The sequence below is a fragment of the Embiotoca jacksoni genome, unplaced genomic scaffold (genome assembly GCF_022577435.1).
Source record: "Embiotoca jacksoni isolate LCO1_2020_lvr unplaced genomic scaffold, fEmbJac1.0.p SCAF_21, whole genome shotgun sequence".
NCBI lineage: Eukaryota > Metazoa > Chordata > Actinopteri > Embiotocidae > Embiotoca > Embiotoca jacksoni.
In genome coordinates, this window is record NW_027185352.1 from 9,118,951 (window position 1) to 9,132,961 (window position 14,011).

General features: G+C 43.0%; 1 protein-coding gene across 3 annotated transcripts in view; it reads left to right on the top strand.

The window, feature by feature from the left end:
* The window catches only part of gsap (gamma-secretase activating protein), a 32,838-nt gene that overhangs the window by 15,608 nt on the left and 3,219 nt on the right, over positions 1-14,011 (top strand). The window contains exons 24-30 of one of the 3 annotated variants that reach the window (XM_069156790.1): positions 756-817; positions 3,130-3,225; positions 6,673-6,743; positions 6,989-7,083; positions 7,838-7,957; positions 10,877-10,938; positions 13,262-13,363. In XM_069156790.1, the coding sequence (XP_069012891.1) occupies positions 756-817; positions 3,130-3,225; positions 6,673-6,743; positions 6,989-7,083; positions 7,838-7,957; positions 10,877-10,938; positions 13,262-13,363 (608 nt within the window). The remainder of the gene's footprint in view (positions 1-755; positions 818-3,129; positions 3,226-6,672; positions 6,744-6,988; positions 7,084-7,837; positions 7,958-10,876; positions 10,939-13,261; positions 13,364-14,011) is intronic. The other 2 variants (XM_069156791.1, XM_069156792.1) reach the window with 2 other exon arrangements.

Consider the following 14,011-nt stretch of genomic DNA (forward strand, 5'->3'; position numbering starts at 1 on the left):
TCACTTAAATGATGAATCAATTATAAATATCGTTGATGATTACTGTGAGATCACATTGGGTTAATGAACAACAGACACTGAACCTGCTCGCTGTGAATGAGAGCGTCAGCTAAATGTCTACAAATATGTAAATTACACCTCAAGCTGCTAACTTGCATTGTGGCAGCACAGTCTGCAAGTTAGCTGGACTCTGCGAGCGCTATTTATATCTGTAACATATCACACTGTAACATCAAAAAGCCAGCCTCTCGTGTGTGTGTGTGTGTGTGTGTGTGTGTGTGTGTGTGTGTCTGTGTGTGTGTGTGTGTGTGTGGGTGTGTGTGTGATCAAAAGATGGTGTGCATTTGTGTATGCAAGTGTGTAATAATTCATCTAAAGTATCCCAGCTGAAGCCCGGTCCACTTTTGTGTGACTGACATAAAACAACTGCAGCATGCACGCACACACGCACACTCAGCAGGATTGCAGCCCCCAAGTTTTCTGATTTATGTTAAAAGGGAAAACAGACCAAAACTAGCTATTAAAATCTTAGATTTAGCCCTCTTTTTTTTAATTATTATTATTATTATTATTAAAGTGATAAACAAGTCAGAGTTTTTGATTCCTTCTATTTCTACTGATGGCCTGTTTTAATGATGTTCCAGCACTGACACACCTGAAGCTACCTGCAGTGTTCAATCTAACAAAGGTGCTGCATCAAAGTTATTTTTCAAACGTCTCTTTTATGTGCGTCCTCTCACTATTGTTTGGACTAGATAAGAAGCTGGTGCCACTTTTCCAGGAGGAGGATCATCAACAGAGGACACTCATAGGCCTGGTGAGCGAGCTGTCAATGGCTGCAACAAACAAACAAACAAAGTACACTATGGGGTCATATGTGTGTTTGTTGTCCCTTCAGTTCCTTAAATAAATCTTAAGGCTACAATTTACACCGTCTGTCCCCAAATTTGAGGGAAGGATTTCTCCTATTTAAGTGGCCAAGTTGTGTAAGAGCAACTCCATCTAGCAAGTTTTGAGCGGGCAATTGACTTTGTTTTCATCTCATATGGAATAAATGGTACGGTAAAGACTCCATGTTCACACACACCACACAGTTAAGATAGTATAAGATAGTTTTATTATTGCAGAGTTCGCTGTATGAGTATTAAAAAAACCCCGATGTATTAACAACTATACTTATCACCTTGATTTAATCAAATCAAATCTCTGCAGTAAAGTTTCAAAATCTGATAGGAAGAGACTGTCTTCCAAAATAGTTTTTAATGGCACAATGTTTTTGTGCCAGCAGCTTATTACAACCTGCACTTGGGTTTTAAAGTGACCTCCAGTGGTTGTAGAAATACTGATAGTTGGGTGTGTTGGGTTTCAGGGTCAAATAACCTTTGACCTCGCATAAAATGCAACTGCGACCTCTTAACTCCACATTGCATTGCGATGGCACGCAATGTGTTAAACTTACGTGCCGCTACCATGGAAACAATGCTAATGGGAAGTCAATGTGAGTCCGGCATCGTACAGAGACGGTGGGTTGGCTGGATGGTTCGATAAATCAGCGGAATTGAGTGCAAGACCATGAGTCGAAACAGTTTTCAAAACCACGTTTACTGTCGCCGTAGCAATGAAGGTTGCATAATTTGAAGGAGGTCGTGACTTTAAAGCATTTCAAGTGATCATTTTAACCCGAACGGTTATCTGTCCATAACTCCAACCAAGTGGGTTCTGTGCCAGAACCTGACCAAAGTCGCTACTTTAGGAAACACTCTTGTTGGTTGGATTTGATGGTACGAACAAACGACCTATATGGTTATATGGGCTGGAGGACTTGTTGGGTGGGAAGGCTTTACAGTATACAAGTTGTCTGTAGAAAGATCTGTGTACAATTGCTTAATCTGTAAAAAAACACAAAGTGTAAAAATGACAATGGTTTGGGTGTCCACATACATTTGGCCCTGATGCAGTATCACTATCTTTTGGTTTAAAGCAAAAATCCCCTCAAAAGATTTAAGTTGAAACTTTTTATGTTCTTGAAAACCTTGAAATGCTGCCATCCGAATAAATCATTCAATTAAAGGTTCAGTCCTTCAGTTAGTCAGGACAAAGCAGGCAGATCTCTCAAAAGTCCTTCAGCTCTCCAAAACGACGGTGGTTAACATCCTGTCACTCAAAATCAAAGAGCTGCAGCAGAAAGTAGAGGAAAACATTCACAGCCTGTGTTGTAGCTTTTCAGATACAGCGGCCGCTTTGATATCCTTTTTTGTTACTTTGAATAATTGTGCACAATGTGAGTATTTTCTCTCCGCTGTCACTAACTGTTGGGGGAAGTGGATGAGACAGAGTAAAGGGAAAGTGTGTGCACAGTAAAGCAGTTCATTGTGAAAATGCAATTGAGTGTCCCAGATTGTTGATATACAACAGTCTTAACAGCTGCTGGAGCTGGATTTTTCCTTCAGCGGGAGTTGATATATAGACTACAAAAAAAAATCCATAGTGGAATGCTGACAACCGATTATTTCCCTCCATCGTCATCTTTTAAGGTGAAGTTCCTGTTACGCTTGAGATGAGTCGACACTTTGAAAAAAAAGGATATCTTAAGGTCCCTGTCTTGTCCTGTGTTTTTTTTCTTTTTTTTTGCTGTTCGCTGTTTGATGGACAATTTCATATCCTCCACTTTTCCCTGTGCTCAGCATAGTTTTTAAAGAGCAGATAGCTTCAATTTAATGGAGTTCAGTGGAAATGCTCGCAGTCTCTCAGCTATTCTTAGAACGACACGGTCCTCTGGTCTATCTCTCTTTATTCCCTCCAACCCTTCTTCACATATCTTTTACCCTTTCCTCTCTTTTCTCTCCTTCCCCATTTACCTCTCCTCTCCTCTCCTCTCCTCTCCTCTCCTCTCCTTTTCTCTTCTCTTCAATCCTAAAATCAATTTATGGGACACTGTTGTTGAGGGAAAATTCTCGGTGAACTCTGTTTGACCCTTCTGCAAAGTATGATTAAAGCACACAAACACAAAGTTTCACTCTTAGCCCCCCCCCCCCCGCCCTCCCCATACACACACACACACACACACACACACACACACACACACACACACACACACAGAAAATAATCAGTGTGTGTTTTGCATTGCAGACGGTTGACAAGCTCCGAGAGCACCTGAACAGACACCTGCCTCGACTGGGGAAGAAGAAGATTGACTCGCTGGTCGTCAGCTATGTAGCCAAACTGGTTGGTACACTGTGTGTGTGTGTGTGTGTGTGTGTGTGTGTGTGTGTGTGTGTGTTGGTCACAGATAAAGAGAGGTCCAGGAGCTCTGCTCTGATCCAGTTTTGTAATAGCTGCATAGCTCTTAAAGTTATATTTATTTAATGTGTTTCCGGAAAGGTTAAGTGCCTCAAAGCGAGGATGGCTGTGAGGACAAGGCAGCGAGTTTTCCACTTTAAAAAGGGTTTGACACGTCTTTTTTAGAGAGGTCGCTTCAAGCCAACAGGTCACTCTTTCAGTCCTTTAGAACAAACATCAGTTCTCCGTACACGACATGTACCTGCAACCCATTAGACCTTTTTTTTTTCCTTTCTTTTTTTTTGTTGTAATCTTTGTGTATCACGGAAGAGGAGAGGGGCTGACGAAGTTGTTGCTGCAGTGTTTCTTTGCGCATTACTGACATCTGTTGATGGGAGGAGTAACATGAAACCATTTGCAGGACTGTGTATTGCGTCTTCTGTGTGCATGTGGAATGATCAAAGTCCACTCACTTGTGGTCGAAACTCCACAGGGTGCCTTTAAGAGCAGCAGTGAGTTATTTGCAGACCATTTCGGCCCTGGGTTTTTGCCTCTCAGGCTCCTTGCGCCTCACAACCCACCCTAATTTAGGTCGTGGAGGAGGTACTATATGTAGCCAGCAGGAAAGATCGCACTACTTCAGTTCTGACAAATGTTTTGCTCCCTTATTTTCAGGGTTTCCAGCTTTAAAAATAATCCCCTCAAACATGAGTCAAAAACACACAGTAAAGGACAAAACTCTTGTAAAAGATGCAAATTTAAAATAATTATTGGGGCTCTATTAAAAAGAAACAGCTGGATTTCAATTGAAATTATTGTAATATAAGAATAGTTTGACATTTTGACAAATGGACTTACACACTTTCTGGTGGTGTGAGATAATGAAGCCAATAAACAGTAATGCTGAAGGCGTATGTGTGAATTGAAGCTTTTAAACGTATCATTGTTTGGATGGATTAAACACATGACTGTACAACATGTTAATTCATCTGCTTTAGAGGTGCTGGTAAACCAGATTTGTTACCTTTGGACAGAGCCAGGCTAATTGTTTCCCATCATTCTGTACTAAGCTTTGCTAAACAGCCCCTGACTGCAGTTTCAACTTCAATTTCATATTTAATACCAAAGTAATATCAATTTACTCCTGTCACTTTCCACTTGCAAACTATTAAGCATATTTTCCACTACGTAGAACTAGCCCAATGTTTATCGTGACTGGGACTAAATAAAACACAAATTTCATTATAGTTTCTCGGTGGGATCTGCATCACCAAGTGGGGAGACGTCTCTGTTTTTAGAGCCCTATCGAGGCTCCTGCTTGTGTGAAGTCAGTTTTTAGTATTCCTGGGAGGTAAATGCCTCCACAGTTAGGAGCCACTGAAAGCAGACATGCAGCATATATCAACACAACAGTATTAAATCAGGCCAAGGGTAAGGCTGGAATTGAATAGAAAGCAGGATGCGCCACGTTTTGGGACTTCACGGAATTGCAAATGACAGAGTGAGAAAGAGCAGCGAAATCCTTCCCGCTCGGCCCGCGGTTCAGCTTGGTTTACGGCAGCCTCGTGAGTTTTAACCTGAGCCTTTAGACTATTTTATTCAGCTGAGTGAAAAGGGAGAAAGTTTCTCATCCGGGGAGACAGACTTATTTAAAACATACCCACAAGAAGGAGCCTTAAGGGAAATTTTTACTTAAAGAACAGTCGACTAACTCAGCGGCTGGGGTGACGAGCTTCCACATCAGGCTGACTCATGCTTTAAAAACTCAGGGTGGTACTTGCTCAAACAGGGCTGACTTCCCTTCTACTAAGACAGAACATCTCTCCCTCATGTTGGTGCTTATTGAGACTAATAGTTGTGTGGACACGGGGGAGAAGTTGGGGGGGTGAAATAGATTACGGCTTTTAGGAGGCGGGGAACTTCTGTTGTGATAAATTACAGCTCCATAGTACGTTACTGTCATAGTCATTTATTTCCTCTCCCTGTTGCTACAGACAACCGAGATGCTTCCCAGTGTCACGGCACAGAGCAGCCCGCTAATAGCTGAATATGAATAAGTAAAAGCAGGGATACATATCTACGGTAATGCAACGAGTAAAATAGGCTGCAATGTTCCTATTTAGGCAACAGAAAAGTTGTTATGTACCGGAGGTTCTTCAACTTTTTGTCAGACCCACACTGAGTAAATCCAGTCTCCAGTCAGGCCGAGGCTCATTAAGACAAAATCGCCGATCCTAGATTTCATCCGAACAGAAAGCCACATAGGGATTACTGTAGAGGAGGCTGTGGCTTCAAATCACTTGTTAGCCTTTTGTTTGAGTGTTTTTCAGCACGAAATCATTGTGACTGTGTGTTTTTTTTTTTACTTGATTCCATCAGCGAAAAGATGTCAGCTGGAAAAGAAAGACAATTCTTATAGCCTTTTGTCAAACTCTAATATCTATATTTGGGAGAATAAATGTTGAAATGCATGAAACATCAAGTTTATACAGAATAGACTAAACAGACGAGTAGAACCATTACATGCTAAAGGACAACACTTTTGGAGTATTGCTTCGTGCTGCCAAACAAAGTCCAAAAAAAAAGGGTTTTATTTAAAAAGAAACGAAGGAAAAAAATAAATAAATAAAACATTTCATCAAATGTCCTTAATTTTTGCACAGTACGCAAATAAAAAGGTTTTTAGTTTAGTTTGACATGGTTAAAAACGTAATATAAAGCTGGTACAAAAAGTGAATAAAACAAACAAACCGAGAGACTCTTATTTATTTTTTTTTTTTTAACTTTTGGTCTGGTCTGTTACATAAGTGACGCTAATTGAAATTCCCACCCAGAGGTCAAGGGAGGACGTCGGCTGCCGACATTTGAAGCGGCTGGTGGAGGGTTTCCCACTGCTGCGCAGGATGCAGAGGCAGATTGTCTTCCTGTTATTGCACAGGAGATGAGAGATTGGTCATTTGTGGAAAGAATAAGCGGGTGGTGTTGGGAGCAGCAGCCGCGCTTTCGGATGGGTCAAGTGCTTTCGAACGATCCCGGGTTCAGACAAATGGGTGGTGAAATGACGAGCGTGCGTGGTGTCCCTCTTCTTTCGTGGAAATGAAAATGAGAAGTGGGAAAATGAAAGAGGGAAGTGAAGAAATTGTTCTTGGAACAAGTGTACATTTCCACCAAAAAAAAAGCACCGTCATAGAAAAATGTGTCTAAATTGTTTTCAGGTGCGTCGATGAAAAATGCTTGCGCGGTGCAAAATTTCCAGGCCTCTGAGTCGAGCTGCATTTCGAGGAAAATGTTTCACTTACGTGTAATCGAGCATCTCCCGCTCAAAGCACTAAGGTCTGTCTGTGTGTGTGTGTGTGTGTGTGTGTGTGTGTGTGTGTGTGTTTGTGAGTTTAGCTGGAGCTCATCAGACACATGCTGGAGTCCGTCTGGCTGAAGTACAAACTCGGCCCTCGTGTCCTGTGCTTGTGAGTAGCCCCTTCTTCCGTCAAGTTTCCAACTCGTGTAACGTCGAGCGTGAAGTGCCGACAGAACGTGGGTGTTCGTCTTCAGACACGTGTGCTCCGGACCCCCCGATCTCGCCCGCGCTGTGCGTGTGTTACATAACATCTCTCTCTCTCTCTCTCTCTCTCCCTGAATTTGTGTGTGTTGTGTGTGTGTGTGTGTGTGTGTGTGTGTGTGTGTGTGTGTGTGTGTGTGTGTGTGTTTCCAGGACCCAGCGGGGCCGTCCGGCTGAGTGGTCGGTGTTTCATTTCATGTTTCGGATCCTGGAATCCACCCGGGGTCTCTGCCTGCCCCTCCCACCTGGTACCACACACACACACACACACACACACACACACACACACACACACACACACACACACACACACACACACACTTGTACACTTTCAGTTGTTACAATCCAGCCTGTCTCTGTCTCGGTCAGAATAACAATGTGTGTTTGCGCTGGGGGACGGCAGATCGTTCTGCATTTATGCCGCCAAAAAAATATGTTAAACATTAGCAATGTGCAGACATGGGTAAGGGAGAGTGTGAATACATTTTCAATAATTTGAATACATTTTCCAGTGTGTGTTGTGTGTGTGTGTGTGTGTGTGTGTGTGTGGGGAGGGGGGGGGGGCATAAATATGATATGAGTCACTTAAAACCGTTTGTGGAGTTGAATGCTAAACTGTTGGAGAACGAGGGAGGAAGTGAAGCTCGGCCTGAGCACCGAGGCTGCAGGTGTAAATGTGCAACACAGCAGGTGCACTCAGTCTGTTTCCCCCTTTGGTAAATAAGAGCGAAGAAAACAACGACGTGTTCTTCAGAAGTTGCGCGGTCAGCTGCGGTCTTCACGCCCGTGGCTCTATTTGTTTCTCAGCCCGGCGGCCGGCAGCACGCCGTCGCTCGACCCGCAACCGAGCTCAAACACAAAACTCTTCTTGCTCAACGTTGCTCCATATTTACTGCTTTTTCTTTGTCGCTTTTCAGGAGCGACCGAAAGCAAACGTCTCTTCCTTCATCTCCCTCCTCGTTTCACCGGCGCCCGCCTTTCTTTCTCCGTCTCCCTCTTCAGGCTTTCACACCCTGTTTGCGGTGCTCGCTGTGCGATGCCTTCCTCACCACACCTTTCTGCAGTACATCGACCACGGCTTCCTGCTGCTCACCGAAACCTTCGTGACTCGTCTCATGACAGGTACGCGCGCACGATCGCACGCGGGAAGGTTGCGAAGGAGGAATACGATCGCGCGCGTGGTCTTTCGGTTGGATGAGGGCAGCGGGGCCGGGCCTATGAACGCGAGCGACCGCGGGTGCACCGGCTGAATGCTTGCGGCTGTCGGTTTCGGGTGAAAATCTCACAAATGGCGAAAGCGGAGAAGCCGAAGACGTCCCGTGTTTCCGGCAGCTTTCTCCATCTCGTCCCGGGGAATCTTGAGCTGCACTGTGATCTTATTCTTTTTGGTCGTTACCCAGAGTTCGTGACCGTGGGGTGAGGGTGGGTATGTAGACCGACCGGTAAATAGAGAGCTTCGCCTGAAGGCTCAGCTCCCTCTTCATCATTACAGCCCAGTGCACATTATTGCTGCTCCTTCTCCCAAGCCCAGTGAAAAGGAAAAAAAAAAAACATCTAGCGTTTCATACATTTGATCTAGTCTTGTTTATTTTTTAGGCTGTAGCATCTTGGTGCGGTTTCGCTGTCCCCAGAGGATGAATCCTCCTGACTTTACTGATCTCCTGACATTAGCTCGTACACCACCGTGGAGGTAGACATTTGGAGTCTCGACAACTATTGGATGGACTGAGTGGGTTAGAGTTGGTACATTTTATATTACCTGTCAGGACGAACTGTAAAAACATTGAGGATTCACCACCGTGCGGGTGTCCCATATCAATACTACGTACTAATTCTGCACAGTATGTACAACATAGTCATAATCACAGTGTGCCGTTTTAGCGATATGCAGAGCCATCAGATGTTCATGAAACTGCGAGTTTCACTTCACTTTCCTGCAAATGTCACGAGCATATGTGGCATGGAACCATAACTGATTTAATGAGCCATTCGCAGTTTCACCGTACCGGCCGTGTGTACTTAGACTCGCATGGCTTCATCTTTGAGACAAGCATACGCTGCTTCATTTAGTCACGTTTCTATTGTCGTACGAACACACTCGATACAGTGAAGCTGCACAGAATCAGTACGCGGTGTGGTTCTGGGACAGACGGTGTGTTTTTACTGTTCACAGGCTTGTTTCTAAATAAGCAGCTCGCTGCTGCTGCTGCTGAATTGTATTGTAACTGTAATGGCGATTGAAAAATCCAAACTAAACAGAGCTGGTCACAGTAGACAGGAACTCCATCGACTCATAATTGTAATTGGTTAATCTACGCATCAGTTTTCTGCTGTTTATTTGGGTCCAGGTCATGTTGAATTCTGAAACAGTTTGACCTTTGACTTGGTGCATGCGGGGGGGGGGGGGGGGGGGGGATGACATGGGGGAACAACATTCACGGTGACTGCTTAGACATTAATGCCCTCACACTGCCGAGCTGTGGCTGCTGGCAGAGCAGGTTGGTGGGATACTGCAGATATCCGACTTCACAGTGTGTCATTACGTGTGATGGGTCACCATTTTGACACGTTAAATAAGCAGGTTTCGGTACGTTTTTCTATCGTTTGCGCCCAGAGGTCAGAGGTACCAGTGAGGGCTACAGAGGAACCAGAGGCGTTACTCAAAAAAAACACTGATATTGTGTAATTTGTATGTCTTGAGTGTGGCTTTCATGGAAATTGCATTGTTCAAAAGTCAAACATCGCGACTTGGCACGCAGATCAACAAGACCAAAATATCTAGACTTCCTGGTCACTCTTGATTCTGTCGTAGTCTGTGTGCGCCTTTGTCACAAACGGACCAAAGAAAGATCCTTGAAGATAAAACGATGATTCGAAGCAGCAGAGTCCAAATGGTTTTAAACTTCAAAGTGAGTGAAAGAGATGTTTCAAGACTTTGAAGTGAGAGGGTTCATGCGTCGTTTCTCCCAAGGGATTAATCAAATATCTATACGTCTATTTAAAATTCTAATTTGCTGGGCAGGTGTGCATTTTCTGCCTCATTACAAGCGCAAATACCAAACCTGTTCTCACCTTAAGTTTTTTCCACCGGCGTGTTAGCACGCTAATTGGCGCAACACGTCAAATTAATGCTGCTGGGTATGCCATCAGTTGTCAGATATTTAGTCATAAATAAAGGGAAAGTAAGCGCTATGTTGTTACTATTCATCCCCAGGGGAACATGAATATCTGGACCGAGTTTCTGGGTAAAGGTATGAAGACATTTCACTCAAAATCTCACGGTGGATCTAGAGGAAAAGCCAAGGGTTCATGAGGATTCATCATCTGGGGACCATGAACGTTTGCACAAGACTCAGCGGTAATACATCCAGTGGTTGTGGACTCACCCATCAACCAATCTGACAGACTGACACCCGGAAACTGGAAACCCGACTGCATCGCAGTCCTGTCAGTCAAACAAACACGCCCCCAAACATACTGCTTTTCGAGGTCTAATATCTAATTAGTGATGGGATTACTTTCTGATGGACTACCAGAAAACTAATTTCCTCGAAAAAAAACAAAGAAGTAGTGACTTTGGCGAACAGAATGTACAAAATGTCTCGTAGAAAAAAATGTATTGACGTTGAAGACACGTCCACTTTTATATAGTCTATGACTAAGAATTATTTTTAGTTTGGTAATCAGTTGCAAAGACTCATCTGTTTTCTGTCAGAGTGAAACATCTGTTTAATTTCCTGTCCATGGAAATGAGTCGTACTAAATACATGATTTGGAGCACGTTTGAAAGTCACAGTGGGAAGAGTTTCACAATTTGCCTCTCGGTCAGCTGACTGTGAAGCAATGTGGGAAGTGGACGGCTACTTCAATTGATGTCACCTGCAGTCTTTGTAGAAAACGGAATTATTGACTCCTAAATGTTTCCTTCAAACGGATTTCCATCAATTAATTGTGGCATGATTCATCCTCCCGTATGAGATGTGTCTCCAGATCAGTAATTAGCAACATGCCTCCTCTGTTTTTCTTTCTCTTTGTGTGCAGATTTGGACAACAGCGACGCCAACGAGAGACTGAAGTTCAGCATACTGAAGAGACTCCCTGAGGCACGCGCGTGTGTGTGTGTGTGTGTGTGTGTGTGTGTGTGTGTGTGTGTGTGTGTGTGTGTGTGTGTGTGTGTGTGTGTGTGTGTGTGAAAGTGAGAAGTCGTTTCGATTTTGTCTTTGCTACAATCGATTACTCCAGAAATCTTCATGCCTTCAGTGATATGATCCGTCCAGATGATGACATGCGAAGTGTCCAAATTAGGAGATCACAGCTGAAAAGTGAAATTGCTCGGCCCGGATGGTTTAAGGACTAAAACAATGAGGCTATTATAATCCCGTCTATAAGTGAGGAGGAAGTTTTGCTCTTTTCTCAAATGGTTCTCTCCCCAAACTTCCTATTCTGGTCCAATTAAGAGTTTGAAGTTATTTTAGGTCTCATCTCCCACAAGCCCCCCTCAAGCCTATCACAAAGCCCTTGTGTAACCATCTGTTGTGTGTGTGTGTGTGTGTGTGTGTGTGTGTGTGTGTGTGTGTGTGTGTGTGTGTGTGTGTGTGTGTGTGTGTGTGTGTGTGTGTGTGTGTTGGGTAGGGGTTTGCGTAGATAGCTGGCTTCTGAGTCTGTGCGTGTTTATGTCCTAACCCTTGTGTAACTTCCACGTGTTCCCGTGTGGGCACAGTATATTTCTTTTGTAGCTTTGTGTGTGTGTGTGTGTGTGTGTGTGTGTGTGTGTGTGTGTGTGTGTGTGTGTGTGTGTTCCGTCCGCACTGTGATCAGTGGAATGTCGAATGTTTAGTGTCTCTGTTCTGTTTCCTGCCTGTCAGACTTTTGTTGGGTGAGTTTGGCAGGCAGGAGAGATTTAGCAGGTACACACACACACACACACACACACACACACACACACACACACAGTTAGAAAACAGGAGGTGTTTTGCCCACTGATGGAGATTTGTTCCTTGATTAAACGTCTGCCCACATCATTCTCATTATATATGTGAGTTTAACCTTGCGAGGAATTCCAGTAAACCTTCACATTATAAGTCAGAAACAGGCGGTTGCATCAACTCTTTTGTCTATTCATATAATTATATTATGAATACACTTAATAAAACTCAGACCAGTAACATTTGGCTGAATCACAAAACAACATTCGCACACATCCAAGATTAAAAAAATAGTAATACATACATTTACAAATGTTTGTCAGTTGAGATTGACATGTTGTTTGCTCTTCCTCATATAGTCATGTTTGGAAGTTATGTCGCAGCTGATTACACTCACTTCCTGCTTTTGATTGGACGTTGCTGTAGAAGATTTCTTGCCATCGATTTCCATCCTATATTCAAGTCTTTGTGAGCTCAGACATTTCTCTTTGCTGGTGCAACTTGAACTAGAAAACTTTAAGTTTAAAACTAGTTAGGTGTTACGAAAAGCACAGTAAACCACTAATGGATTTAAATAGATTGTATACATTGATCCAGTGGAAAAAGAGATTCAAAGTTCATAATTAGTTTTGTCATCTTTGCCCAGTGCTGCACCCCATTTGGTTATTATATCAATAAATGTCAGAGCTGATGTGTGTGGAGCACCAGGGTGAAATCATGACAGTAAAAATAAAAAAAAAATTAAAAAAAACGCATTCATCTGTATCATCTGCTCCAGTTCAAAAATTCATCAAATTGTGGAGCAGGTCAATTCTATTGGAAGAAGCTTCAGAAGAACATCTGATGTCTTAAACAAAAACATGTATTGTAATACTTGATTGAGGAGAGTCAGAACAACAAGTGTAGGTCACCGTCTTGCTATTCAGTCCTTTGTCTAAAGAAAACCCAAAGATGAAAGTGAAATTCCTTTTTAAAGTTGAAAGTTTTAGCCTTGATGATGCAGTAAATAATATATATATATATAGATATATCTATATATATCTATATCTATATATAGAGAGAGAGATATAGATATAGATATATATATGAGTAGGTTGAGGAACTTTGTGTGAATCTTCCTGTAACTCTGCTTCTGTTTGTTTGTTTCATTTCACCTCTGAGACAAACACTTTTTAATCAACTTGGCAGTGTGTCTGAGGCAGGAAAAGCTGTACTTTCCTCTACTCAGTCAGCCACACCTGTAGTGTCTGTTTGAGTAAGTGTTATTTATGACTGCGGTCTGCATCTCGCAACACTGAAAAATAAGATTTCTCTGGAAGCCCTCATTAGCAGTCCTCTCCTCAATAATGCTTTTGCGTTCCAGTTGGCAGAATAGAAAGGGGCAGATGTTCACGTGCTCTGGGGATTTTTATTTTTTTGACAACATGAGCTACATGCCTAAAATGTAAAAAAAACAAAACCTCTATGTCGTGTGTGTGTGTGTGTGTGTGTGTGTGTGCAGCCTATGGAGCGGATCTACCATATGTGGGATCATCCTGTCAGTTCAGCCTCAATCTCCAGAGATTATGTCCGGACTCTGCTGGAGAGACAGTACAAAAATAAGGTAATACAGAGGAGTGTGTCTCACATGCTGACTCTCTCTCCCTCTCACACACACACACACACACACACACACACACACACACACACACACACACACACACACACACACACACACACACTCTCTTCAAACACTGCAGATGAGCATTCACCGAAATCAAAAACATTTAGTTATCAAACAGCTGATAACTATATTGTAACCAAATTTATTTATCAAAAGATCTTTTGTTTTATGTTCATTGTTGGCATATTTTTCTTGAAATTATTTTTAAACACACGGTGGCGATACCTAGATGCACGGGTGTGTGTGTGTGTGTGTGTGTGTGTTGGTATATATAGGTCAAAAGTGACTGAGAAAGGAGGGCACAAGTAGGGGAAAGGCACTCTGTTTTCACCAGACTGGAAACACACAACGCTACAGCTTAGTACTGTTAAAAAAAAAGCCTCCCCCTGCGTCCCAACATCCATACTACCATACTATTTAGTATGCCCAAAAAATATTTAGTATGAGACAGTTGGTGGCGCTGATGCTCCGCCCACAAACGGAAGAAGAAGGATGAGGAAAAAGAAGAGGCATTAAAAGGAAGCCTACTCGTTCCAAATTGCATCCTTTTTGTTTCAAACATCGCGCTGCCGATCGCAGCGGATATGA